General features: G+C 41.8%; 1 protein-coding gene across 1 annotated transcript in view; it reads right to left on the bottom strand.

The window, feature by feature from the left end:
• The window catches only part of LOC122556776 (ran-binding protein 17-like), a 1,080,295-nt gene that overhangs the window by 302,374 nt on the left and 751,292 nt on the right, over positions 1-26,629 (bottom strand). The window contains exon 20 of the mRNA XM_043703926.2: positions 13,544-13,632. Coding sequence (XP_043559861.2) covers positions 13,544-13,632 — 89 coding nt within the window. The remainder of the gene's footprint in view (positions 1-13,543; positions 13,633-26,629) is intronic.

Here is a 26,629-nt window from a genome sequence, read left to right as displayed (position 1 = left end):
TGGTCTGACGATGGAGGAGTCCAAAGACCTGCATATCCTTGGTGGAGTGGGAGGGGGAATTGAAATGTTGAGCTACAGGGTGGTTGGGTTGGTTGGTCCAGGTGTCCCAGAGGTGTTCTCTGAAACGCTCCGCAAGTAGCCGGCCTGTCTCCCCAATATAGAGGAGGCCACATCGGGTGCAGAGGATGCAATAGATGATATGTGTGGAGGTGCAGGTGAATCTGTGGCGGATATGGAAGTTTCCTTTGGGGCCTTGGAGGGAGGTGAGGGGGGAGGTGTGGGCGCAAGTCTTGCACCTCCTGCGATTGCAGGGGAAGGTGCCGGGAGTGGAGGTTGGGTTGGTGGGGGGTGTGGATCTGACGAGGGAGTCACGGAGGGAGTGGTCTTTAGGGAATGCTGATAGGGGAGGGGAGGGAAATATATCCTTGTATTCCCTCCCCTCCCTTATCAGCATTCTGTAAAGACCACTCCCTCCGTGACTCCCTCGTCAGATCCACACCCCCCACCAACCCAACCTCCACTCCCGGCACCTTCCCCTGCAACCGCAGGAGGTGCAAGACTTGCGCTCACACCTCCCCCCTCACCTCCCTCCAAGGCCCCAAAGGAAACTTCCATATCCGCCACAGATTCACCTGCACCTCCACACATATCATCTATTGCATCCTCTGCACCCGATGTGGCCTCCTCTATATTGGGGAGACAGGCTGGCTACTTGCGGAGCGTTTCAGAGAACACCTCTGGGACACCCGGACCAACCAACCCAACCACCCTGTAGCTCAACATTTCAATTCCCCCTCCCACTCCACCAAGGATATGCAGGTCTTTGGACTCCTCCATCGTCAGACCACAACAAAACGACGGTTGGAGGAAGAACGCCTCATCTTCCGGCTAGGAACCCTCCAACCACAAGGGATGAACTCGGATTTCACCAGTTTCCTCATTTCCCCTCCCCCCACCCTGTCTCAGTCAAATCCATCAAATTCAGCACCGCCTTCCTAACCTGCAATCTTCTTCCCGACCTCTCCGCCCCCACCCCAGTCTGACCTATCACCCTCACCTTGACCTCTTTCCACCTATCACATTTCCAACGCCCCTCCCCCAAGTCCCTCCTCCCTACCTTTTATCTTAGCCTGCTGGACAAACTTTCCTCATTCCTGAAGAAGGGCTTATGCCCGAAACGTCGATTCTCCTGTTCCCTGGATGCTGCCTGACCTGCTGCGCTTTTCCAGCAACACATTTCCAGCTCTGATCTCCAGCATCTGCAGACCTCACTTTCTCCTCATGGGTGATTTTTAGTCATTTTAAAAAGGCTTGCCCAAAATGTGACCTGCAGGCAGATTGTAGCCTGTGAAAGATGCGTCTGCAGCCCCCTGACTCTTGTCTAGGATACACAGAACAACAGATTAGTGAACTTTTTAAAAATGCTGTAGAATTCCTTGTCCAATCAGTCTATTTCTCACCTGCGTTTGCTGACCAGTGAATATATGAGCTGAAAATACAGGGAGAAAACAACCTATGATTGTTTGATCAGCACGCAGTGAGATTTAAGGTAAGCAGCACAGACCAATTTGCAGGTTCCAATGCATTTCAATTTCATTTCTAAGAACTCAAAGTAGGTTGGATGAGAAGACCTATAAAAGTGGTGGCACAGAAGATCTGTGTAAGTGAGAGGAAGAGCTACATGGTGGGTATTGCTGCCTCTGAGTTTATGATCCCAAGATTGTAGCTCGTGACTCCGCTTGGGGTCCTGGCTCAATTTTAGGTAGCTTTATAATCACAGTTAAGATCATGAAGATCGGGGCAAGTTGCACTAAATTCTCTTGACTAATCAATGAGACTGAATGAGAAAGCACAAATTTAAAATAATCACAAAAAGAACTAAAATTGAGTCCAGACTGAGTTGCTTTGCAAAATTCATAAAATGTATTTCACTAACTGGGAGCAAGATAGTTTCTTGAATAAGAGGAATATGGAAAGTTATGTAAACAAAACATCTGCATTTATATTGGAACAAGCTGATGAATAAATTAGACTCAGACGATTCAAATGAATAGAATTCCATAGGCCTACTAAATTCTTTCTGTTCCGTAACTTTCTATGAAGATGTAAACGGCAGCAATCTAGTCAAATATAGATATCGTTATGGGAAAATTTGGATACAGCATGAGTTAACCTGTAAGTCCACATAAATTACCAGCTATGGTGAGAATGAGGTACAGATTTTTAGTTAAACACTAATCATATAAATCATTTTAGATTAATTTTCCATTTTTCTTAATCAAGAAAGTAGTTAGGTTAAAAGAAAAAGTAGTTAAACTACACAAACACACTCAGATGCTGATGCAGCAGAGTTTCTGTGAAAATGCATTAGCCCTGAGGCTGTATTTGGAATGGAATGCAAGGATGACCCTTACAATACTGAGAAAGATAAAGCAGTAGGGTTTAGGATGGGAATGAAGCACAGGCTTCGGAGAGAAGGTTGGATGGCATTTGGGGAGATAGGGAGTGTGAGAATAACAGGAATCTTGCCACTTTTGGGTTGTGTGAAAAACAAAGTGTTTGATCAAAATACACCTATTGGAATTCAAGTAATGTAGTGTATACATGATTTACAATGCATAAATATCTGATGAATCCTCCCTGCAATAGAGGGCTGCCTCAGAATCTTTTCTGGGGTAGATTCGCCCAACGTTGGCTCAATAAATTAACATTGATCAGTATCGTGAGACACCTGAAAATTATTTCATTAAATACTTTACCACAATGATATAATATCCCACTTTTCATTTTTTTGTTTTGCTAATCATAGGAATCTATTCCTTTTCGTACAGCAGCACCTCAGCGCAGCCAACACCTACTCTTAGGAGCATATAAAATGTCCAACAGCAAGTTGTAATGGAAAAGACAACTGAACAACTGTTGTGTGGAGTAAAAAGGCAAGAGGGCACCTAATGTTAAAGGTGTAAAGGTATTGGAGACTAATGCTCTGCAGCTGAACACCAGACACTGCAATCTACCTGATCAAAAATTTGAGAGTGTGGAACAGATGAGAAGAAATGTTTTTAAAGCAATACAGTGAAAATAGTCAGTGAGGGTGAAAGTAGCTGTCAAAAAACCCACCAGCAGATTGATGATCATAGCTGACACATAAATGTCTGGATATTACTCTTTTGAAATGACAGAAACTGATAAATTGAAAAAAAGAAGAAACTATAAATACAACACTTCTACATATTTTTGCCAAGAGCTGCTCTTCAGAAAGCCAGTCAGAATTATATTTACATGGTTGCGTGCACTTTCAGTATGGTGCTGGGGCACACAAATCAGGAAGGATCTTGGTTCAATCTATTGTCCATGCTGCTGATTATATCAACTTATGTGGAGCGAACAGTACAGTATCAAAACTAACACAGAAAGCTGTCGAAGAGATGCATACTTGGATATTAAAAAAATGTAGACACAGATAGTGGCTGCACTGGTAGTAATCTTCCAAGAATCCTTAGATTCTATAAAAATCCCAAAGGACTGGAAAACAGCCAAAGTAAAACGTTTACTTTAAAAAAAGGAGACAAAAAAAGTAGCAATGGGCCAGTTAGCTTTATGCCTGTTACTGGGAAAAAAAATGTCCATTCTAAAGGATGTAGCAGCAGAACATTTAGACATACATTGTATCAGCAAGCAGAGTCATCATGGCTTTATGAAGAGAAACTCATGACAATTTTATTATAACCCTTTCTGGAGGTAATAAGGATAGATAAAAGGGAAGCAGAGGATGCAATGTATTTGGACTTTAATAAGACATTTGATAAGATAATAGTCCATGGTGTTTGAGGTAGTACATTAGCACGGATGGAGGATTAGCTAACTAATGGAAGGCAGAGACTTGGGATAAGGAGAACATTTTCAGGATTTCAATCTGCTACTACTGGAGTGCCAGAGGGATCAGTGCTGGTGCCACAATTATTTACAATACATACTAAATGATTTGATGAGGAAAGTGAATGTAGTGTAACCAGGTTTACAGATAATACAAACCAGAAGGGAAGCCAAATGCTAAGATGACACAGACAGATTAAGTCAGTGGATAAAAACTTTGCACTTGGAGTAGAATGCAGAAAAGTATGAAGTCAGAATCATAAGAGTCATATAGCACTGAAACAGACCCATCGGTCCAACTCATCTATGCCAACCAGGTGTCCTAAACTAAACTCGTCCCATTTGTCTGCATTTCACTCATATCGCTCTAAACCTTTCCTATTGTCCAAATGTATTTTAAATGTTTTAACTGAATCCCCCTCCACCACTTCATCCAGCAGCTCATTTCATATATGTGCCACACCTATGTATGAAAGCTCTGCCCCCCCCCCCGGGGTCCCTTTTAAATCTTTCCCCTCTCACCTTAAACCCTCTAATTTAGGACTCCTTTTCCCTGGAAAGTGACCTTGGCTGTTCACCTTACCTATCCCCCTCATGATTTTATAAACCACTGTAAGGTCACCCTTCAACTTCTGACACTCCCAGGGAAAATAATACCCAGCCTATCCAGGATTTACATTTATTTGGAAAGGCAAGGATTAATTAGGGATAATCAACATGGCTTTGTGTGTGGGAAATCTTGTCTCACTGACTTGATTGAGTTTTTTTGAAGAAGTGACAAAGAAGATTGCTGAAGGCAGAATGGTGGACGTTGTCTATATAGACTTCAGTACGGTGTTTGATAAGATTCTGCATGGGAGACTGGTTAGCACGGTTTGATCACATGGAATACAGGGAGAGTTAGCCATTTGGATACAAAATTGGCTTAAAGGCAGGAGACAGAGAGTGGCGATGGAGAGTTGCTGGTGACCTTGGGACCAGCGGTGTGCTGCAAGGATTGATGCTGGGTCCAGTGTTTTTTGTCATTTACGTAAATGATTTGAATGTGAAGATAGAACATATGGTTAGTAAGTTTGCAGATGATACCAAAATTGGTGATGCAGTGGAAAGTGAAAAGATTACCTCAGAGTACAATGGGACCTTGATCAGATGGGCAAATGAGTCGAGGAGTGGCAGATAGAGTTTAATTTAGGTAAATGTAAGGTGCTGCATTTTGGCAGGGCATATCAAGGCAGGGCTTACACACTTAATGGTAAGGTCCTGGGGAGTGCTGCCAAACAAACAGAGCTTTTGAGGAGGGGGGGGTGGAATTCATAGTTCTTTGAAAGTGGAATTGCAGGTAGACAGGATGGTGAAGAAGTCATTTAGTATGATTACCTTTATTGGTCAGTGCATTGAGTATAGGAGTTGGGAGGTCATATTGTGGCTATACCGTACATTGGTTAAGCCACTTTTGGAATACCGTGTGCAGTTTGGTCTCCCGGTTATAGAACGGATGTTATGAAACTTGAAAAGGTTCAGAAAAGATTTACAAGGGTGTTGTCAGGTTTGGAGAGTTTGAGCCAAAAGGAGAGACTGAATAGGCAGGGGCTATTTTCCCTGGAACATCGGAGGCTGAGGGGTGATCTTATAGACATTTACAAAATCATGAGGTGCATGGATAGGGTCTTGCCAATGTCTTTTCCCCAGGCGAGGGGAATCCAAAACTAGAGGGAATAGGTTTAAGTGAGAGGAAAGATTTAAAAAGGGTCTAAGGGGCAACATAGTCACACAGAGGATGGTGCGTGTTTGGAATGAGCTGCCAGAAGATGGTTTGGGCTGGTATAATTACAACATTTAAAAGGCATCTGGTACATGAATAAGAAGGGTTTAGGTCAAGTGCTGGCAAAGGAGACTAGATTAGGTTAGGATATCTGGTCAACATGGCTGAGATGGACTGAAGGGTCTGCTTCTGTATATTGCTATAACTCTCCTTATGACTCAAGCCCTCCAGTCCCAGCAACAAACTTGTGAATTCTTTCTGCACTGTTTCTAGTTTAACAACATCGTTTCTATACCAAGGTGACCAGCACTGTACGCAGTATACTAAAAGTGGCCTTACCAATGTCTTGTAAAGTAGCAACATTTGGCAGGAAGAACATTGAAGCTGATTATCATTTAAATGGTGAAAGACTGCAGAAAGATCTGGAGTACAGGGTCTTGGAAGTGCTTATGTATGAATCATAAAAAGCTAGCATAGGTAGGGAAAATCACAGAATCACAGCACTACTTAGCCCATCCTGATGAACGGCTTTTGCCCGAAACGTCGATTTTCCTTCTCCTTGGATGCTGCCTGACCTGCTGTGCTTTTCCAGCACCACTCTAATCTAGACTCTGCTATTGGAGGCATGCCAGAGAAGGTTCACTAGGTTGATCCCAGGCATGGAGGGACTGTTTTATGAAGAGAAGATAAGAACTTATTGGAATTTAGAAGAGTGAAAGTCAGTCTTAATATAACATTCAAGATTCGATGGGGACTTGACAGGGCAAATGCAGAGAGGTTGTTTTCCCTTGTGGGACTGTCCAGGATCAGAAGACATACTGTCTGAATAAAGGGTTGCAAATATAAGAAAGAAAGAGGAAGGAGTTTCTTCTTTCAGAGGATAGGGAATCTGTGGAATTCTTTACCAAAAAGAGCTTTCAACGCTGGTTAACTAAGTACATTCAAGGCTAAAATATATTTTTAATCAGGAAAGAAATCAAGGATTATACGGAAAAGTCAGGAAAGTGAAGTTGAGGATTATCAGATCAGCCTGAATAGCTGAACAAACCTGATGAGCTGAATAGGAGTAGCCATGGGCACCCACATGGGCCCCAGCTATGCCTGCCTCTTTGTAGGATATGTGGAACAGTCCATCTTCCGCAGCTACCCTGGCACCCCCCCCCACCTTTTCCTCCGCTACATCGATGACTGTATCGGCGCTACCTCGTGCTCCCACGAGGAGGTTGAACAGTTCATCCACTTTACCAACACCTTCCACCCCGACCTCAAATTCACCTGGACCACCTCAGACTCCTCCCTCCCCTTCCTAGACATTTCCATTTCCATCTCGGGTGACCGAATCGACACGGACATTTACTATAAACCGACCGACTCCCACAGCTACCTAGACTACACCTCCTCCCACCCTGCCCCCTGTAAAAACGCCATCTCATATTCCCAATTCCTTCGTCTCCACCGCATCTGCTCCCAGGAGGACCAGTTCCAAAACCGGACAACCCAGATGGCCTCCTTCTTCAAGGACCGCAATTTCCCGCCAGACGTAGTCGACGATGCCCTCCACCGCATCTCTTCCACTTCCTGCTCCTCCAACCGCCACCAGGACAGAACCCTACTGATCCTCACCTACCACCCCACCAACCTCCATGTACAACGTATCATCCGCCGCCATTTCCGCCACCTCCAAACGGACCCCACCACCAGTGATATATTTCCCTCCCCTCCCCTATCAGCGTTCCGAAAAGACCACTCCCCCCGTGACTCCCTCGTCAGGTCCACACCCCCCACCAACCCAACCTCCACTCCCGGCACCTTCCCCTGCAACCGCAAGAAATGCAAAACTTGCGCCCACACCTCCCCCCTTACTTCCCTGCAAGGCCCCAAGGGACACTTCCATATCCGCCACAGATTCACCTGCACCTCCACACACATCATCTATTGCATCCGCTGCACCCGATGTGGCCTCCTCTATATTGGGGAGACAGGCCGCCTACTTGCGGAACGTTTCAGAGAACACCTCTGGGACACCCGGACCAACCAACCCAACCACCCCGTAACCCAACACTTTAACTCCCCCTCCCACTCCACCAAGGACATGCAGGTCCTTGGACTCCTCCATGCCAGACCATGGCAATACGACGGTTGGAGGAAGAGCGCCTCATCTTCTGCCTGGGAACCCTCCAACCACAAGGGATGAACTCAGATTTTTCCAGTTTCCTCATTTTCCCTCCCCCCACCTTGTCTCAGTCAAATCCCTCGACCTCAGCACCGCCTTCCTAACCTGCAATCATCTTCCTGACCTCTCCGCCCCCACCCCACTCCGGCCTATCACCGTTACCTTGACCTCCCTCCACCTATCGCATTTCCAAAGCCCCTCCCCCAAGTCCCTCTTCCCTGCCTTTTATTTAGCCTGCTGGACACACTTTCCTCATTCCTGAAGAAGGGCTTATGCCCGAAACGTCGATTCTCCTGTTCCTTGGATGCTGCCTGACCTGCTGCGCTTTTCCAGCAACACATTTTCATCAGTGATGAGCTGAATAGCCTACATTCACTCTTATGTTTCATGGTCCTTATATTAAGTTTTGGATTGTCGGGTTTAATCATGCCATATCAGTCATGGTACCATTTTGACATAAATATGAGTGGATGTCATCAGACTCCATTTTAACAAGGCTACTTCAGCAGCACCTTCCAAACTTGTGACCTCTGCCATCCTGAAGATCAAGGGAAGCAGATACATGGGAACAACTTTAGCTCCAGGTTCACTGCAGTAATTCACCAAAGATCCTCTGACAGCACTTTCTAAACACATGACCACTTCCATTTAGAAGGACAAGGGCAGCAGATACATGGGAACACCACCACCTGCAAGTTCACCTCCAAGCCACTCATCATCCTGGCTTGGAAATACATTGCTGTTCTTTCAGTCACTGGGTCAGAATCCTGGAATGCCCTCCCCAATGGCATTGTGGGTCAACCCATCATTGGTGGACTGCAGCGGTTCAAGGAGGCAGCTCATCACCACCTCCTCAAGGGTAACTATGGACAGGCAATAAATACTGGCCAGCCAGCAACAGCCACACCATATGAATAAATAAAAACAAAACCCTCTAAACCTCCCTCTCACTTTGCACTCACCCTGCTCCCCACAATCTTATACATCTCAGTCAGGTCCCTTCTCAACCTTCTCAGCTCCAAAGACAACGAACCAAACTTACCCAGACTCGCTTCATAACTGCAACTGTGGAGAGAAAGCAGAGTTGATGTTTTGGGTCCCATGACATTTGTATGGAACTGTTCCGAAGAATGGTCACTGGACATGAAACATTAACTCTGTTTTCTCTCCTTAGGTGTTGCCAAACTGTCTGAGTTTTTCCAGCAATTTGTTTTCTTTCAGACTTCTAGTATCTGCAGTTCGTCATTTTACTTTATTCTCTTCGTTGATAAACTGCTCGATCTGAGGCAACATTATGGTGAATTTCCTCTGCATGCCATCCAATGTAATCACATCCTTCCTATAGTGTGGTGAACAAAACAGCACAGTACCCCAGCTGTCACCTAACCTAAGTCCTGCAGAGCTCCAATATAAACTCATTGCTCTTATAAACTACCTCATGACTGATAAATGCAAGTGTTCTGTATACCTTCTTAACTACCCCACTAACCTGTCCTGCCACCTTCATGGATCTGTGGACAAGCCCCCCAAGATTCCTCTATTCCTCTGAGTTTCCTAGTGTCCCACCATTCATTGAGTACCCCTTTGTGTTGTTACTTCTTTCAAAATGGATCAGCTGACATTTATCAGGGTTAAATTCTGTCTGCCCATCTGACCAAACCACTTACATCCTCCTATAACTTGAGACCTTCTTCCTCATTGTCCACGACCAATCTTCATGTTATCCGCAGATGCCTATCGTCCCCCTCATTTTCTTCCATATATATATATACATATATCACACAAATATTAATGGACATTGCACTGATCCCTGTCTGCGCCACTGGACACTGGCCTCCAATCATGCAAACATCCTTTTACCACCACCCTCTGTCTCCCATCACTAAGCTGGTTTTGGTTCCAACTTGCCCGATTACGCTGGATTCCGTGTGATTTTACCTTCTTTATCGGTTTCTCATGTGGGATCTTGTCAAAGGCCTTGCTGAAACCCATGTAAACTACATTAACTGCACTGCTCTCATCACCACACCTGGTCACCTCCTTGAAAAATTCGAATTTGTAAGGCTTGACCTCCCTCTGACAAAGCCTTGCTATCTAAGCCTGATTAAACCTGGTTTCTTCAAGAGGGAGGGAATTTAATTCTCTCTTTTAGGATTTTCTCCAATAATTTCCCTATGTGAGATTCACTTGTCTATAATTCCCCGGTCTATCTCTACTATCCTCTTGAAAAGTGGAACACATTAGTTGTCTTCCAGTCCTCTACTTTCTCCCCTGTGGCCAGAGAGGAGTTAAAAATTGGATCAGAGCCCCTGTAATTTCCTCTCTAGTGTCCTACAGCAGCTTGGGATATGTCTCATCTGAGCTTGGGGATTTGTCCTCTTAAAAGTGAATGGGTGGCACGGTGGCACAGTGGTTAGCACTGATGCCACACAACGCCAGAGACCCAGGTTCAATTCCTGCCTCAGGCAACTGTCTGTGTGGAGTTTGCACATTCTCCCCGTGTTTGCATGGGTTTCCACCCACAGTCCAAAAATGTGCAGGTCAGGTGAATTGGCCATGCCAAACTGTCCATAGTGTTAGGTGCATTAGTCAGAGGGAAATGGGTCTGGGGTAGATTGCTCTTCAGAGGGTCGTTGTGGACCTGTTGGGCCGATGGGCCTGTTTCCACACTGTAAGTAATTTAATCTAATCTAAAGCCTGTCAACACCTCCAACACCTCCTCACTCCCTATGTCGAACTGTTCAACAACTTCACACTCCCTCTTCCCAAATTCTGTGCCAGCGTCTTTCTTCTCCAAAGTGAATACAGATGTAAAGTACTCATTTTACACCACTCCAATGTCATAGGATCATAGAATCCACACCATGTGGAAGCAGGCTACTCCGCTCATCGAATTCACACAGAGTATCCAAAGAGCATCCCGCCCAGACATACTTCCTTCCTGTATCCCTGTAACCCTGCACTTCACATGGCCATGCACCTAACCTGCACATCTTTGGACTGTGGGAGGAAACCCAAGTAGACAGTCTAAGGGTGTAGTTGAAAAGTGTGGTGCTGGAAAAGTGCAGCAGGCCAGGCAGCATCTGAGGAGCAGGAGAATCGACATTTCGGGCATAAGCCCTTCTTCAGGAATGAGGCTGGTGTGCCAAGTGGGCTGAGATAAAAGGTGGGGGGGAGGAATTTGGGGGAGAGGCGCTTGGGAATACGATAGGTGGAAGGAGATGAGGGTGATGGTGATAGGCCGGAGAGGTCGGGAAGAAGATTGCAGGTCAAGAGGGCAGTGCTGAATCTGGGGGTTGGGACTGAGATAAGGTGGGGGGAGGGGAAATGAGGAAGCTGGAGAAATCTACATTCATCCCGTGTGGGTTGGAGGGTTCCTAGGTAGAAGATGAGGCGCTCTTCCTCCAGGCGTCGTGTGGCCAGGGTCAGGCGATGGAGGAGGCCAAGGACCTGCATGTCCTTGGCGGAATCTAAGGGTGTAATCAAACACTGGTCTCTGGTGCTGTGAGGCAACAGTGCTAACGACTGAGCCACCATGCTACCTGATGTCATTTAGTTTCACACACATATTGTCTCTTGGTTCCTAAAAGACCCTACAGTCTCCCGTTATCCTTTTCTCCCAAGTGCTGGAAAATGGGATTAGTATAGTCAGATGGTTATTTTAGACCAGCACAGACACAATGGGCCAAAGGGCATTTTTCTGTAACGCAGATGGATTTTGCGATGCTGCATGTTTTGCGACTCTACGACTTTATTCTATGGCTGAATTCCCTCTGCCTTCGTTCCTTTACTAAAATACTCTGTGTCACTTTCTTACTAACACTGACTCCTCTCCCTCCCAAACTAGTTTAAACTCCTTCCAAAAGCAAAATCTTAGCAGGACTTGTACATTCAATGGTAAGGTCCTAGGGAATGTTGCTGAACAAAGAGACCTTGGAGTGCAGGTTCATAACTCCTTGAAAGTGGAGTTGCGGTAGATAGGATAGTGAAGAAGGCGTTTGGTATGCTTTCTTTTATTGGTCAGAGTATTGAGTACAGGAGTTGGGAGGTCATGTTGCGGCTGTACAGGACATTGGTTTAGCCACTATTGGAATATTGTGTGCAATTCTGGTCTCCTTCTTATTGGAAAAATGTTGTGAAACTTGAAAGGGTTCAGAAAAGATTTACAAGGATGTTGCCAGGGTTGGAGGATTTGAGCTATAGGGAGAGTTGAACAGGCTAGGGCTGTTTTCCCTGGAGTATGGGAGGCTGAGGGGTGATCTTATAGAGGTTTATCAAATCACGAGGGGCATGGATAGGATAAATAGACAAAGTCTTTTACCTGGGGTAGGGGAGTCTAGAACTAGAGGGCATAGGTTTAGGGTGAGAGGGGAAAGATATGAAAGAGACCCAAGGAGCAACCTTTTCACTCAGAGGGTGATATGTGTATGGAATGAGCTGCTGGAGGAAGTGGTGGAGGCTGGTACAATTGCAACATTTAAAAGGCATCTGGATGGGTATATGAACAGGATGGTTTGAAGCGATATGGGCCAGGTGTTGGCAGGTGGGACTAGATTGGGTTGCGATATCTGACCAGCATAGATAAGTTGGGCTGAAGGGTCTGTTTCTGTGTTATACATCTCTATGACTCTAGTAAACCCACCCGTAAGGATGTTGGTCTCATTCTGGTTCAGGTGCAGACTGTCCTACTTGTATTAAATTTAAAGTAACATAATTCCAGCACGTTAAGTTGGAAAAAGTGTGGAAGCAATAATCTGAGCACAGTTGAAATGGTCCATTCATTTTGTTGATAAGTGTTTTGTAGAGTCAATGTTGGAGTAATTAAACAACACAATATAGAACTGTAGTTGTTATGCTTTTTGAGTAATAAACCAAAGGCCAAAATTAAATGGCAAGTTTGGATCCATCATGTCACTCTGATGGCCTGAAGTCAGTTTAAGAATATCTGCAAATAAAAATCTGGTACCATACTTTCAATTTTTCTTTTAGCCTCAATTCTGAAACAAGTTTAACTGCACTCAGTACTGCCATCCACTGGTAAAAACAAGGTAAGGCATCCCCCTCATTCCATTTCCAATACTTTGTTTTTAAATCACTCTTAAGTCATTAATTAAGATGCTGATAAATGCACTCTCTAGCAGTTGTATGAACTACATATGATGATAAAATCACCCAATCAATCCTACACTTTGAGCGTTGAAGAACCACCTACTTTGAAGGACAGCAATTAATAGGTTTGGGTTGGATAATGTGGCTCTCTACTCAAGAAAATACTTTGGGGTAACTCACTGTCACTCACAAAGAGAATTGCTGACTTCCTGCGGCAGCTCCATGCACATTCTTACCAAATTTAAAAGAAGTTCCAGATGGAAGAGCTAGTTTTGGCAATACACCAGTGTTTCACAAATATAATTTATATATATATATTTTAAGCACACATCATTTTCTTTTTTATTGCTTCCTTTACAGTCTACATCTGCTCTTCCCTCCCAAAATATTGTTCTGGTACAATTAGGCGACAAAGGCATGGATCATAGAAGAGGTCAACAGGCCCTGAGGCTATAGGATAGATGGAGGAGGGGAGACCTGCTGCTAGCATCTGAGGACAGGGCTTCAGCTGAACTGTAGAATACCCCAGCTAATACAGTTTCCTCCTTCCCTACAGCGCAAGAGCATTCAGCTAATGGCTCATTTTGTACAACGCTGGCACTGTGACACTTTTGCAAGGATACAGCCAGTTGAACAGCATGGTGTAGCTGGCTTTTGTGTTCAGAGCAAAGGCAATCCCTCTGAGGTCCCGTGACAGGCCTATCAACATGCACTGTTGGAGAAAAAAAGACAAAGTAATTGATTTTTATGTTATTAGACAGCAGATGGAGATGCAACGAGCCAATAATAGTCAAATTGCAGACTGTTGTCATTCACAGTTAAAGGCATTTCCTTCTTCACTCTAAAGCTTGATACATAACCAAAGAACGAAAGATTATTGCATAATGTGAACAGGAAATATTGACCTTCATACTTGCACAGTCGATATCGTATATCAGTTTTTATTAAAAATAATGAGGATCGTCTGTTCTTTATAGCTTCTGGAGACAAGATCTTCAGTTTTACTGTGTGAGAATGACTTTAATTGGCTTAAACTGTAAGTGCTGTTATACACAGTGCCAAATAACAAAGAAGCAACATGTATAATGCTGAATAAATCCTATGTACCAAAGCACTACATACACAGTACACAACAAATACATTTAAAAGGTGCAAAGTGAATCATCCAGCACAAAAAACATCACTCTTTTACACAGATCCGAATGGAAATCAAAGCACCTATTAGCTAGTCAAAGGTTATATAAATTAATAATTTTAATAAGAGTGTAAACATAGTGGGCCTTAGAATTAGTTAAATTCTCAGCTTTCTCCCCTCTTCTCCTGAATGAACTGACTCATTGAGGTGTTGATTTCTCATGCAGTGGAGATTGGTACCTGAAAACACGTCGTTAAATTTCAGAGACGTTTTGCATTGCTCTCGAAATGTTAATTTTATTTTTTCTTTCTGCAGATGCTGCCAGACTTGTTAGGTTTTCCAGCACTTTTTGTCTTAATTTCAATTCACCAGCATCTGCAGTATTTTACTTTTTTCTTCAAGATATTAACAGGATAAGAGTAGATAAAGATAAACTCTGTCTATTCATTTGGGGATTCAAGACTTAGGGGGCATAGTCTAAAAATTAGGGCAAGACCATTCAGGAGAGATGTTAGGAAGCACTTCTACACACAAAGGGTGCTAGAAGTTTGGAATTTTTTTCTATACACAGCAGTTGCCGTGAGATCAATGGTTAGTTTTACATCTAAGATAGATAATTTTTTCAGTCATTAGGAGAAAGTGAGGACTGCAGATGCTGGAGAGTTAAAGTTGAAAAGTGTGGCACTAGAAAAGCACATCAGGTCAAGCAGCATCTGACAAGCAGGAGAATCGACATTTCGGGCATTAGTTCTTAATCAGGAATGTCGGGAAGGGGTTGCTGAGAGATAAAAAGGAGGGTGGGGGTGGGGCTGGTGGGAAGGTAGCTGGGAGGCGATAGGTAGATGCAGATGGGGGGGTGATTGTGATAAGTCAATGGGGAGAGTGGAGCAGATGGGTGGGAAGGAAGATGGATAGGTAGGACAGGTCAAGAGAGTGGCGCCGAGTTGAAGGGTTGAATCTGGGATGAGATGGGGGGAGGGAAGATTTGGAAACTAGTGAAGTCGATAATAATGCCATGTGGTTGAAAGGTCCCAAATGGAAGATGAGGTGTTCTTCCTCCAGTCATTCGGTAGCTTGGGTTTGGAGGTAGAGGAGGCCCAGGACTTGCATGTCCTTGGTGGAATGGAAGAGGGAATTGAAGTGGTCGGCCACTGGATCATGGGGTTGTTTGGTGCGTATGTCCCAGCGATGTTCCCTCAAACACTGTGTGTTGGCGTCTTGCCTCCCAGATGTAGAGGAGATCACACTGAGAGCAATGGGCACAGTGGATGAGGTGGGTGGATATTAATTTTTTGTTAAGCAAAGATATTAACGAATATGGGCTAAAGGCATGTATATGGAATTAAGCCTTGGATGTTGCCAGGATTGGAGGATTTGAGCTATAGGGAGAGGCTGAACAGGCTGGGGCTGTTTTCCCTCGAGCGTCGGAGGCTGAGGGGTGACCTTATAGAGGTTTACAAAATTATGATGGGCGTGGAGAGGGTAAATAGGCAAAGTCTTATCCCTGGGGTCGGGGAGTCCAGAACGAAAGGGCATAGGTTTAGGGTGAGAGGGGAAAGATATAAAAGACATCGAAGGGGCAACTTGTTCACACAGAGGGTGGTACGTGTATGGAATGAGCTGCAAGAGGAAGTGGTGGAGGCTGGTACAATTGCAACATTTAAGAGGCATTTGGATGGGTACATGAATAAGAAGGATTTGGAGGGATATGGGCTGGGTGCTGGCCGGTTGGACGAGATTGGGTGGGGATATCTGGTCGGCATGGTTGGACCGGAGGGTCTGTTTCCTCTATGTAAACCTCTATGACTCCATGACTCAGATCAGTGATGATCTCATTTAATGGCAGATGTAAGGGGTTAAATGGCCTACTCCTGTTCCAATATGTTTGGTGTACATATGGGAGCTGGCATGTTTTCCAGAAGGAAGCTGAGACAGACTTGTTTATGACATCCTGTGGGATGTTGTTGGTGACCAATTGTATTGCTACTCTGCTTATTCAGTGTCTCCATATTTGTAAACTTTACTATTTCTAAACATTCATCATAACATGTACAAGAGTGAGTTTTAACTTTCAACAAACAATAGCTTTCAAATGATATAAATAGAATTCTGTATCAAAATCAAATGATTTACCCTGTCTTACTATCTTTTCTTAGAGGGAAAATAGTTTCAAAATAGGGGTAATACTTGGAAATGAATGCACTGGTTGTTATGGACCTTCACTTTCAGGTTTACAAGACAAACTGGACCTCTATTCAGTTTTACTGCTTTTAACTTCTAACTCTTTTTAAAATTAGAATCTGATTCCTCCACCAACAACTCTGGCTGAGAAACCTTCACTTTTCATCTGCTGACCAGTCCAGGAGGTTACCTCTGTAAAAACAGGGATAACTTATGTGATCAGCAACAGAGTAACAATATATTGCTGTATAGCAGTTTAAGATTGGACCAAACTCCTTTTTTAAAAGCAAGTTTGTTCAAAATCAGAGACTGAATCTGCAAATCAAATACTCCAGTGCAATGGTTGGGAGATGAATGACGGACTAACTACAGTTATTGAAGAAAAGGTATTGAAGAAAAGAGAAAGTAAATGAAAGAAAGAATTGAAAGAAAGTCAAATTGAAGATTTTTTCCCCAAAGTTGACAAGTATCAGTAAGGCCTGAGAATATTTTATTGTGGGTCACCAAAATGTTTCAAAATCATTGCCATCCCAAAAAATGTTGATAAATCCACTATTATTTCTTCTGATATCATTGAAAGACTGGGCAGAATCCCAACCTACCAACTCTCACCTAATCACCATTATCCTGTGCACAAAGAGAGGAAGGAAAGCAAACAGATGCACAGTTCCATCTTTATCATAAATGCCAGTTTGGCAAGCAGGTATTACTCTAATACTTGGCCAGAGTCTGCAAGAAGCATAATATTGCTGGCAACTTTCATCTGCACTTCATATTTTGGTAGAGAAATGCTGGACCAATGACTAAGATTACATAAACAATGCTCTATCTCTGTTCTTTGTTCCAGCAAAATCAAGGTAGCAATATGACATAATGAGATTCATGTAAATCATAATTATGTAATTAGACACATGACTCTAACATCAGAAAGACAAAGAGACCAGTCAAAAATGAGCATGTGAAGAGTGAGATCTTAGACGCAACAGTAGAGAGCTGCATTTCAGAACCTACTATGCAAGTGAAAGAATGTTAAAGTACATATGGACTTGAAGAAACTCACTTACGGAAAAGGGGCAAGTAGCCTCAGTGTATGTGCAGATGCCCACAGCCCAAGATATCAATGTGCAGGAAACAGTATTGATTTTAAACACCAAGTAAAGCAGCAATGGCCAACAAATCACCAAGTGTAGTTTCTTATACTTTCAATTTTACTACACAATATTCAAAGGAGGTAACTTCATTTCATGAGCAATGTTTTCTCTCCTTGGATTAGGGGTATAGCTTTGTCTCACACACTGCACCTTCATCATAATAAACATAAAAAACCCAAAGAACTATGAATACTGGAAACAAAAGCAGAAATTGCTGGGGAAACTCAGCAGGATTGGCAGCATCTGTGGTGAGAAATCAAAGTTAATGTTTCGGGCTCAGTGACCCTCCTTGATGCCAGAGCTGCTGAGTTTTCTCAACAATTTCTGTTTTTGTTCCTTCACAATAATGACTGGAGACCTCTTATTTCCCAGAAAACAGGTAATTGATTTAAACTGTTCACTATGTTTCATTCACAATAGATGCTGCCAGTCTAAAATTTTCTTTTATAATTCAGAATTCTGGTATCCACTGTAATTTACTTTGAGAGATTTTAGTTTGTTGGGCAGGAAGTGAATTAAAAATTGTAATTTGCTTTCTGTGAAATAAAAAATCTGGTTTGACACTACATATAATAAGCATCATATCTACTGCAAATATCAGATGATTCATTTATCATATTCCCATAAAATCTTGCAAGTAGCAAGGCAATCCAGTGTTTGCCTTTCTAGATTCCAATGCTGATCTCTTCCAGATGCCAAGTTTTATAAATCTTTCAGATGAGTAGCAAAGTGCATCAATGATAATGAGAGGTATGAGTTGGGATGTTGACATCTGATAATATCTTTGAAGAAGTCTCTACTCTGAACAACTTACTTTGCTGGATCTCAAGGGTAAATATAAACTGAAGACAGATATTGGTCAATAATCTGATTGGTTGGCATTTACCTATGTTGTTCCTTCAGACAGGAACAAATGGAGTTGAACAAGTGCATTCTGAATTCAAGCTGTCACAGGATGTCCAAGGGAGTATAGGGATTACATCAACAGGATATCCCTTTAAATACAAAGTGAAACTGCATTTGAGAAGGGGTGCGTATGGAATGCCTGATTATGAATTAATTAGACTTTTGAGAATTTATGAGTTTGGTTGAGGTTGCCAATGGGCTGGAGAAACTTTAATCAAAGTTAAGTGAGTGTTTTTATGTTTTCAGTCCTTGTGCTGCAGCAGCAGTCAATTTTAGAGCAATCCATATGAGGAGAAACAAATAAAGCTCTCTACAAAAAGGCCAGTTTTTCTTTGGCAGTGAGAATAAAACAGAACATTTAAAGTGCATGGTGACTCAATAAATGAATTAAAAGAGTCTGAATGTTAAAAGTAGTTCGAATAGCTCAGGGATTCTAAAGTGCTGAGAAGGGTTTGCATCAGAGGACCAGACCATGAACAGGTCATTACTGACTTGTGGTACCAGAAGCTTGGCTCTGACTGCATTGTAGGGATTCCTTTCTCTTCAGGATACTGGAGTCTATAGGGATCTTAACGCAGTATTGTTGCTCTCTGCTCTGATATTAAAAACATTTAAAGTGATATCTGTGATGTTCGCAGTTGGTCTATAAATGGCTCTGTTCTCAGTTGCTGTGAAGCTGGGCTGGAGTGACATGACTTCCTGGGAATATGATGTGATATTCCGTACCTCTTTTCTTCAGTCAGGTTGCAGGGCTGGATGGTCAACCTAATTTCCAAGTTATTCTGCCGTCCTTAATTTGGTTTGCTAAATCAATACAAACATGTCAGAGCTCAAAAACAGAATTTGAAGAATAATTCTTAATATTTGTTTTGCATACGTAAAATATCCAGGAGTGAGTTTAAGATAGGAATGAAATGCTAGGTTTCTGCTAATGTGCATGAACAGTTTTGAAATTTTGTCCTGGAGTTTAGGAGATGATCAGAAATCTTCATTATGTCACAGCCTTTAAATAATATGAGAGGCAGTGGCCAGGCTGGTATTATTGTTGAAATGTTAATCCAGAGACCCAGATAATGTTCTGGGGACCTGGGTTCAAATCCCACCACAGCAGATGGCAGAACTTGAATTCAATGAAAAAAAATCTGGAATTAAGAATCTAATGATGACCATGAAACCATTGTTGATTGTTAGAAAAAAAAATCTGCTTCACTAATGTCCTTTAGGGAAGCAAATTGCCATCCTTACTTGGTCTGGCCTAATGTGACTCCAGAACTACAGCAAGGTGGTTGATTTTTAACTGTCCTCTGGGCAATTTGGGATGGGCAATAAATGTTGCCTAGCCAGTGCTGCTCTCATCCCGTGAATGAATAAAGAAGAAAAAAAAGAAATTACCTGCTATCTAGCTATCTATTATTTGAGAATTACCAACAGTCAGCTTGATTTTGTCACTCTCCAAACACCAGCTGAGAACCAGACTGGCTTGGAAATAGGTAAAAACAATGACTGCAGATGCTGGAAACCAGATTCTGGATTAGTGGTGCTGGAAGAGCACAGCAGTTCAGGCAGCATCCGAGGAGCAGTAAAATCGACGTTTCAGGCAAAAGCCCTTCATCAGACTTGGAAATAGCCATACATGCCACACAGATTAGGGTTTCAAATTAAAGAAAGTTTAAGTTACAAAATACAGCACCACAAAATAAGTGGACAGCTTGCTATATTTTGCCCATTAGCCTTCATAACTAAGATTAACACTCGTGCTAAAGTCCTAAAGATTGAGCACTCCACAAATATCCAATACTAACATATTACAGTTACAAACAGCATCAGAATGAAAATAGGAGAAAATTCTGGGAAGAATTTTCATTCCAAAAAATATTTACTTCAATAGTTTTTGGCCAACAAAGAAATTATATTATCACAAAATGTCAAACAACATGTTGTTCTTCAAAGTGCAAAAAATAAGTTTTTGGTTGCTAAATAGCCTCATGAGCCTTTGTCAATAGACATCCATATATTATGAGCTGAAGAGCATGACTTGTCACAATGGTAAAGACAACAAAATTTGCATCTTATGGCCACATCTGAAAGAGATTTCAGGCTCCTCACATAAACAAATCAGACACTTAAGTCCTCTTTCAGCACTTTACTGCAAAGTTGTTTTTTGTGAAGCAACAGACACTTGTTACATTCAATTAGATCAGGCTGTGATCACCGAACTGGTTGTCCATGGCTGCAAACCACAGGGCTGAGTTTATAAAATATACTTACTCGAAAATAGAGTGCAGAGAAGCAAGAAGCTGGACTGTTCTGACCTTAATTGAAAACCATCCTGAAGCATTTCACAGTATTACTGAACTGAAATATACACTGAATCACATGAGAGTGCAGTAAGACAGGTGACCTGGCTTTAATTTAGGCTTAAGTTTTAAAAGGCAAAGAGTGACATTAGGTAGGTAATTCCTGATAATCTGAAACTATGCCAATGGTGGAGTGACTAAAATGTAAGTTGTGGAAGATGCTAAATTTTGAAGAAAAAAACATCTTGGAGGACTATAGAGTTAAAGAGGATTACATAATTTAATGAGAATCTATAATATAGTGAGAGTGTCAGAAGCCTGTTTGCTGATGTGGATGCTGGCGGCACTGGCACCAAACAACAGTACAATCAAGGGGGGCATGTTGCTTTGCATTTCCTGGCCTTGTCCTTCTAAGCGATAAACGTCACAGATTTTAAAGGTACTTTCAAAGGAGCCTTGGTGGATTGCTGCAGTGCATCTTGAACATACAGCACAACTTTGTCATTGTGGATCAGTGGTGGAGGGGATGAATGTTGAAAGTTGGGATGGGATGCCAAGCCAACATATGAGAATCCAGGGGAATTACCAGCTTCAGTAAAGAATTCCATTGACTTTCATCAAAAATTTCTCTTTGGATGTTGTTCCCTCCTACCTGTAAGAACCTGAGTCTGAATTTACCTTTTTGCCAAGGGGTATGTTTATGGGATGTTACTGTATCGGAACAGTTAATTACTAATAGTTACTGTATCTGGTCGATTAAGCTTTCCAGTAGTTTAAGTTATTCTAAATTCCACTTTCTTGTGTTTGTGTTTCAACTGTAGTGTTTAAATAAATTCTGTTTTGCTGAAAGCCGAGTGGTTTTACCAGCTGTATCACACCTGTAATACTCACTTCAATCTGCCTTTAAAATAAGAAAAAAGTTAGGGTCTAGGCTACCTTCTTCAAATATTTTGAGGGGGTATGGCTTGGTCCATAACAGATTGGGGGCTCTTGTTGGGATTGATTCTATAATTCCAATTTGAGTTTAGGGTTGTTAGACTCAATGGCAGCGGATAGTAGGTGTTATTGTCTTTTGTTCCAGGTGAATTCAGTTGGTTTAAACATTGCTTTGTGTAGTAATGGCTCTTTCAGTCACTAAGAGTTTTCTGGGGGGGGGGGGGGGTAGAAGAAGTGACTTTGAGGGTTTTACAAAAGGTGAGCAATGCAAAGCTGCTGAAATTGGCAGACTGGCTGAGGTTGGGGTTGTCTTTGTCTGTGAGAAGAAAAGAGGTAACTATAGCAATAACTTGGCACTTAAATTTGCTGGCAATGGCATCAGAATCTTTGCAAATGGCTAGAATTCAATTGCAGATGAAGTAGCTTGAACATGAAAGGAAACTGAAACAGCTTTAATTACTGTTAAAAGCAGAGGAAAGGAAAATGGAGAGGAAGGCCCTAACAGAAGAAAGGTAAAATGAGAGAGAAGAAAGGGAAAAGTGAGAGAGGAAGCAGAAAAAGAGAGAGAGTTTGAACGTCAGAAATTGGTACTGTTATGAATATGTGGGTATACCTTTAAGTGAGTTAAAAGCAGCAGAATTACCAGACCCAGCAACAAGTGTACTAAAAAATGGTAACAATGTAACACTGGGTCAAACCAATCAATTAGTCCGTTGCTTGGAGACAAGAACAAATTCGAATTCAGCCAATCAGTTTAAATTATACTTGAAACATAACAAACTCCAATCAAGTTTGAATTGAGTATGTTGATAATCTTACAAGCCAATGACAAAATCCGATAGTCTGGAGTACAAGACCGAGGAAAATTGAACAGTTGAGAGGAGATCTGCCACAGCCCAGCATGTAAACAGACTGCTTGAAAATAGCTCTCTGTTAAAAATATCTTTTCTGTGATGCAGAAATTACAAATAAGGAGAAAAGAAGACACAGAAAGATCTGAAGACAAGAACCTACAGCTGCCTGCTTTTGAGATAAGAAGTGTTGTTTTGTAAATCTTAATTGGGAGTTTTATCGGACTAGTATTATAGAAGGAAAGCTAGAAGATAGGTTAGAGAAAGAAATTATAAATAGTGGTTAGTTAATTATTCTCTGTTATACTTTAGGAAATAAAGTTGTTAACTTTAGTTTAAATAGTCCTTGGTCACTCGAATCTTTACAGATTACTACCCGGGATAAATATTTTCTATGTTCTGGTTTTAAATTAAGCAGGAAAGTTTACTCTGTATCATAACAATAGTTAGACAGGAAAGGTAACATGAAAGGATGAAGGCAGAAGGTAGGCTTAGCGAGAAAGATAGTGACGTTGAATCAATCCATTGTAGCCAGAGGTTTGGTGGGGATCTGTTTTAATATATCAAGCATTGCCTAAATTTGATGAGAAAGACATAGAAGCCTTTTTCATCTAATTTGAGAAAGTGACTAAACAAATGAAGTGGTTAGTGACCATGCGGGTTTTGTTGATCCAAACAAAGCTGGTACATTGAGCTTGTGAGGTATTTGCATCTCTATCAGAAGAGGTATCTGGATAGTATGAGGATGTGAAGACAGCCACCTTAAGTGCATATGACCTTGTGCCTGAAGCCGACAATGTTTCAGGAATCTAAGGAGGTACCCTGGTCAAATTGAGTTTGAAAGGATCAAACAAAACAATTTTGATAGATGGGTAAGGGCATTAAAAATAGATCAAACATATGACAATCTTAGAGAGTCGATATTCTGGAGGAGTTCAAAAATTCACTTCCTGAGGTTGAGAGAACTCCTGTGGAAGAACAGAGAGTTAAAATGGCAAGATTAGCAGCTGAAGTGGCTGACGATCATGAGTTGTTTCATAAATCAAAGTTTGGCTTCCTACATCAATGTCAATTGTGAGGGATAGAAACTGGGGAAAAGAGAAATCCTCAGGTGATAAGGGAAAAATAGATAATAATAAAGGTAGCTTACCACAAAGTAAAAAGGAAATCTATGAAGGGGAAAAGAAGTTAAAAGGCTCAGTTATTTTTCACTGCAATAAAGCAGACCACATGAAGTCACAGTGTTGGTGGGTTAGAAAAAACACTGGGGAGACAGATGTAGGAAAACAGATTAGGCCAGTGAATTTTGTTAAAGTAGTAACAGAAAGCACACGGTGGAGGCTAAAAAACTGCACTAGAATGCTCAACCTGGTTTGAGGTTGGTTGAGAAGTAAGTTCCAGATCTTCTTAAACCATTTACTTGTGAAGGTAAGGTTTACTTGCAAAGTCCAGGAGCAGCAGGTAAAGAGGTTACACTATTAAGAGATACAGGTTCATTAACTAGGTAAAAACAGTGACTGCAGATGCTGGAAACCGGATTCTGGATTAGAGTGGTGCTAGAAAAGCACAGCAGTTCAGACTGTCTGAACTGTTGTGTTTTTCTAGCACCATTCTAATCCAGATACAGGTTCATGTCAATCTTTGGCGTTGAGAGATGAGGAGATAAGTAACTTAAAAGGATTATTGCCAGACAAGTGCTAGTACGTGGAATTCACAGATGAGAAGTGCTCCATTAAGTAGAATGAGGTTAGAGAGTCCATGAAAAGTGGAGAAGTGGTGGGGGCACATTGGAGAAACTCTCGCCTCCAGGAATACAATTTGTCCTTGGTAACGATATAGTGGGGTCACAATTAGACATGGTGTCTACAGTGGTTGAAAGGCCAGTGGAAAATCAGGCCATTGAGGTATTACGGGATTTTTCCTGATTGTGTGACAACAAGGTCATAAAGTCACCAGTTGAAACAGGAGGAAAAATCAAAGAATAAAAATAAGGAATCTGAAGTAGAATTATCAGAGAACATGTTTGGTCAAATAGTTGAGCCAAAACAAGAACAGGTGGAGGACAAAGTGGATATGTTTACCTCAGAGAAATTAATTGAGTTACAACAGAAAGGAAAAAAACTGAAGCAACTGTATCAAAAAGCATACACGGAAGGAGAATCTGAGTGTATTCTCGAGTGCTACTATCATAAAAATGATGTCTTAAAGAAGAAGTGGAGACCATCACATATTCAGGCAGGTGAGAAATAGGCAGAAGGTTCATCAAGTCATATCACCAGTAGGTTGTAGAAAGGAGGTGTTGCATGTAGTGCAAGAACTCCCAGTAGGAGGTCACTGATGAGTAAGAAAAGCTCAAGCTAAGATATAAAAACATTTTTACTGGTCTGGACTGCACAAGGATGTAGCTGAATTTTGCCAGACATGTCATACATGTCAGGTAATTGGGAAACCTGCACCTTTAATATATTTTTTGTGCATTTGAGGAACCTTTTACAAGAGTCTTAATTGATTGTGTAGGACCCCTCCCTAAAACAACAGATGGGAATCAGTATTTGTTAACAATAATGGATGTGTCTACCACATTTCCAGAGGCCATTCCATCATGCAATATCCCAGCTAAAAGGATACTAGAGGAGTTACTCAAATTTTTTCACTACATATGGAATATCCATAGAGATACAATCACACCAATTTTACATCTAAATTATTCAGGGAGGCTAGGGACAGCTGAGGAATAAAACAATTCAAATCCCTTGCGTACCATCCAGAATTGCAGGGAGTGCTAGAAATCAGATATTAAAAACCATGTTAAGGGCTTATTGTCAAGACTATTCTGATAATTGGGATAAAGGAATTCCACTTGTATGTTTTGCCATCGGAGATGCACCGAATAAATTGATCAAATTCAGTCCATTTGAAATCATTTTTGGGCATGAGGTCCACTAAAATTAATTAAGGAGAAATTGGTGAGTCAGAATTCAGAGACCACATATTTGGACTATGTGTCAAATTTTAAGGAACGGTTAAGTAGAGCGGGGGAGTTGGCTAGACAGCATTTAAAAATATCACAGCATATAATGAAACAGGATGCAGACGAGAAATGAAAAACTCACAATTTTCCTAACAGAGATAAAATGCTAGATCCAGTGATAGATGAACCTTTAAAAGTAAGATTTAGTGGACCTTATCAAGTTGAAAGGAGATTAAGTGAGGTGAGCTATTTGATAAGGACTCATGACAGAAAGAAATCTCTCTGAGTTGGTCATGTAAATATGCTCAAAAAAGTATTTTGATAGGAAAGGAAAGCAAAAGGAGAATGTGTTACTGGTTACAACACAGAGTGAAGAACCAACTTCTGAGGATTCTATTGGATATTCCTCAAATTAAATTGGACAATGAAGAAGTTGTCAAAAATTGTAATAAATTATTGAGTTATCTTCCTGAGGAAAATCAAAATGAACTAAAAGAATTATTATTATCGCATGGGGAGATAAGTGGGAATAAGCTGGGAAGTACTAATCTAAATTCTATAACCCACTGGTAATATGACTTGATGAACCTCTGCCTATTTCATTTGTCTGAATAGATATAGGAAAGAGTCAAGATTAGAGTAGTGCTGGAAAAGCACAGCAGGTCAGGCAGCATCTGAGGAGCAGGAAAATTGACGTTTTGGGCAAAAGCCCTTCATCAGGATTTGGGAATAGATATAGGAAATGCTGTTCCAGTTAAGCAAAATCCTTATAGACTTAACCGTCCAAAGTTGGCACAGGTTCAAAAAGAGATTGAATACAACATAAGACAAGACAATATAATCAAAGTGAGTTGCAGCAGCTGGAGCTCACCCTTGGTAATGGTGCCAAAACCAGATGGTACCTAACGATTATGTGCAGACTATGGTGAAGTCAATGCAGTTACAAAGTCTGATCCATATCCGACTGGAAAACTGTGATGAGAAGGTGGATCAAGGACCTTATATTTCTAAGTTGGACTTACTTAGAGGACACAGGCAAGTATCTTTATCTGAAAGAGCAAAGACAATTTTGGCTTTGTAACACTGAATGGACTATACCAATTTAAAGTCATACCATTTGGTATGAAAAATGCGTTAGCCACATTTCAAGGACTATCTGTTATGGACCAGGCCAGACTCCCTCAAAACATTTTAAGAAGATACCCTGAACCCTAACTTTTTCTTAATTTAAAGGCAGATGTGCATTGGACATTCCAGGAGTGATGCAGCTGGTTAAGCAAA

This window comes from Chiloscyllium plagiosum, unplaced genomic scaffold, assembly GCF_037043375.1.
Source record: "Chiloscyllium plagiosum isolate Xiang-an unplaced genomic scaffold, Cpla_swu_hap1 HiC_scaffold_16, whole genome shotgun sequence".
NCBI lineage: Eukaryota > Metazoa > Chordata > Chondrichthyes > Orectolobiformes > Hemiscylliidae > Chiloscyllium > Chiloscyllium plagiosum.
This window is presented reverse-complemented; position numbering and strand designations above follow the sequence as displayed.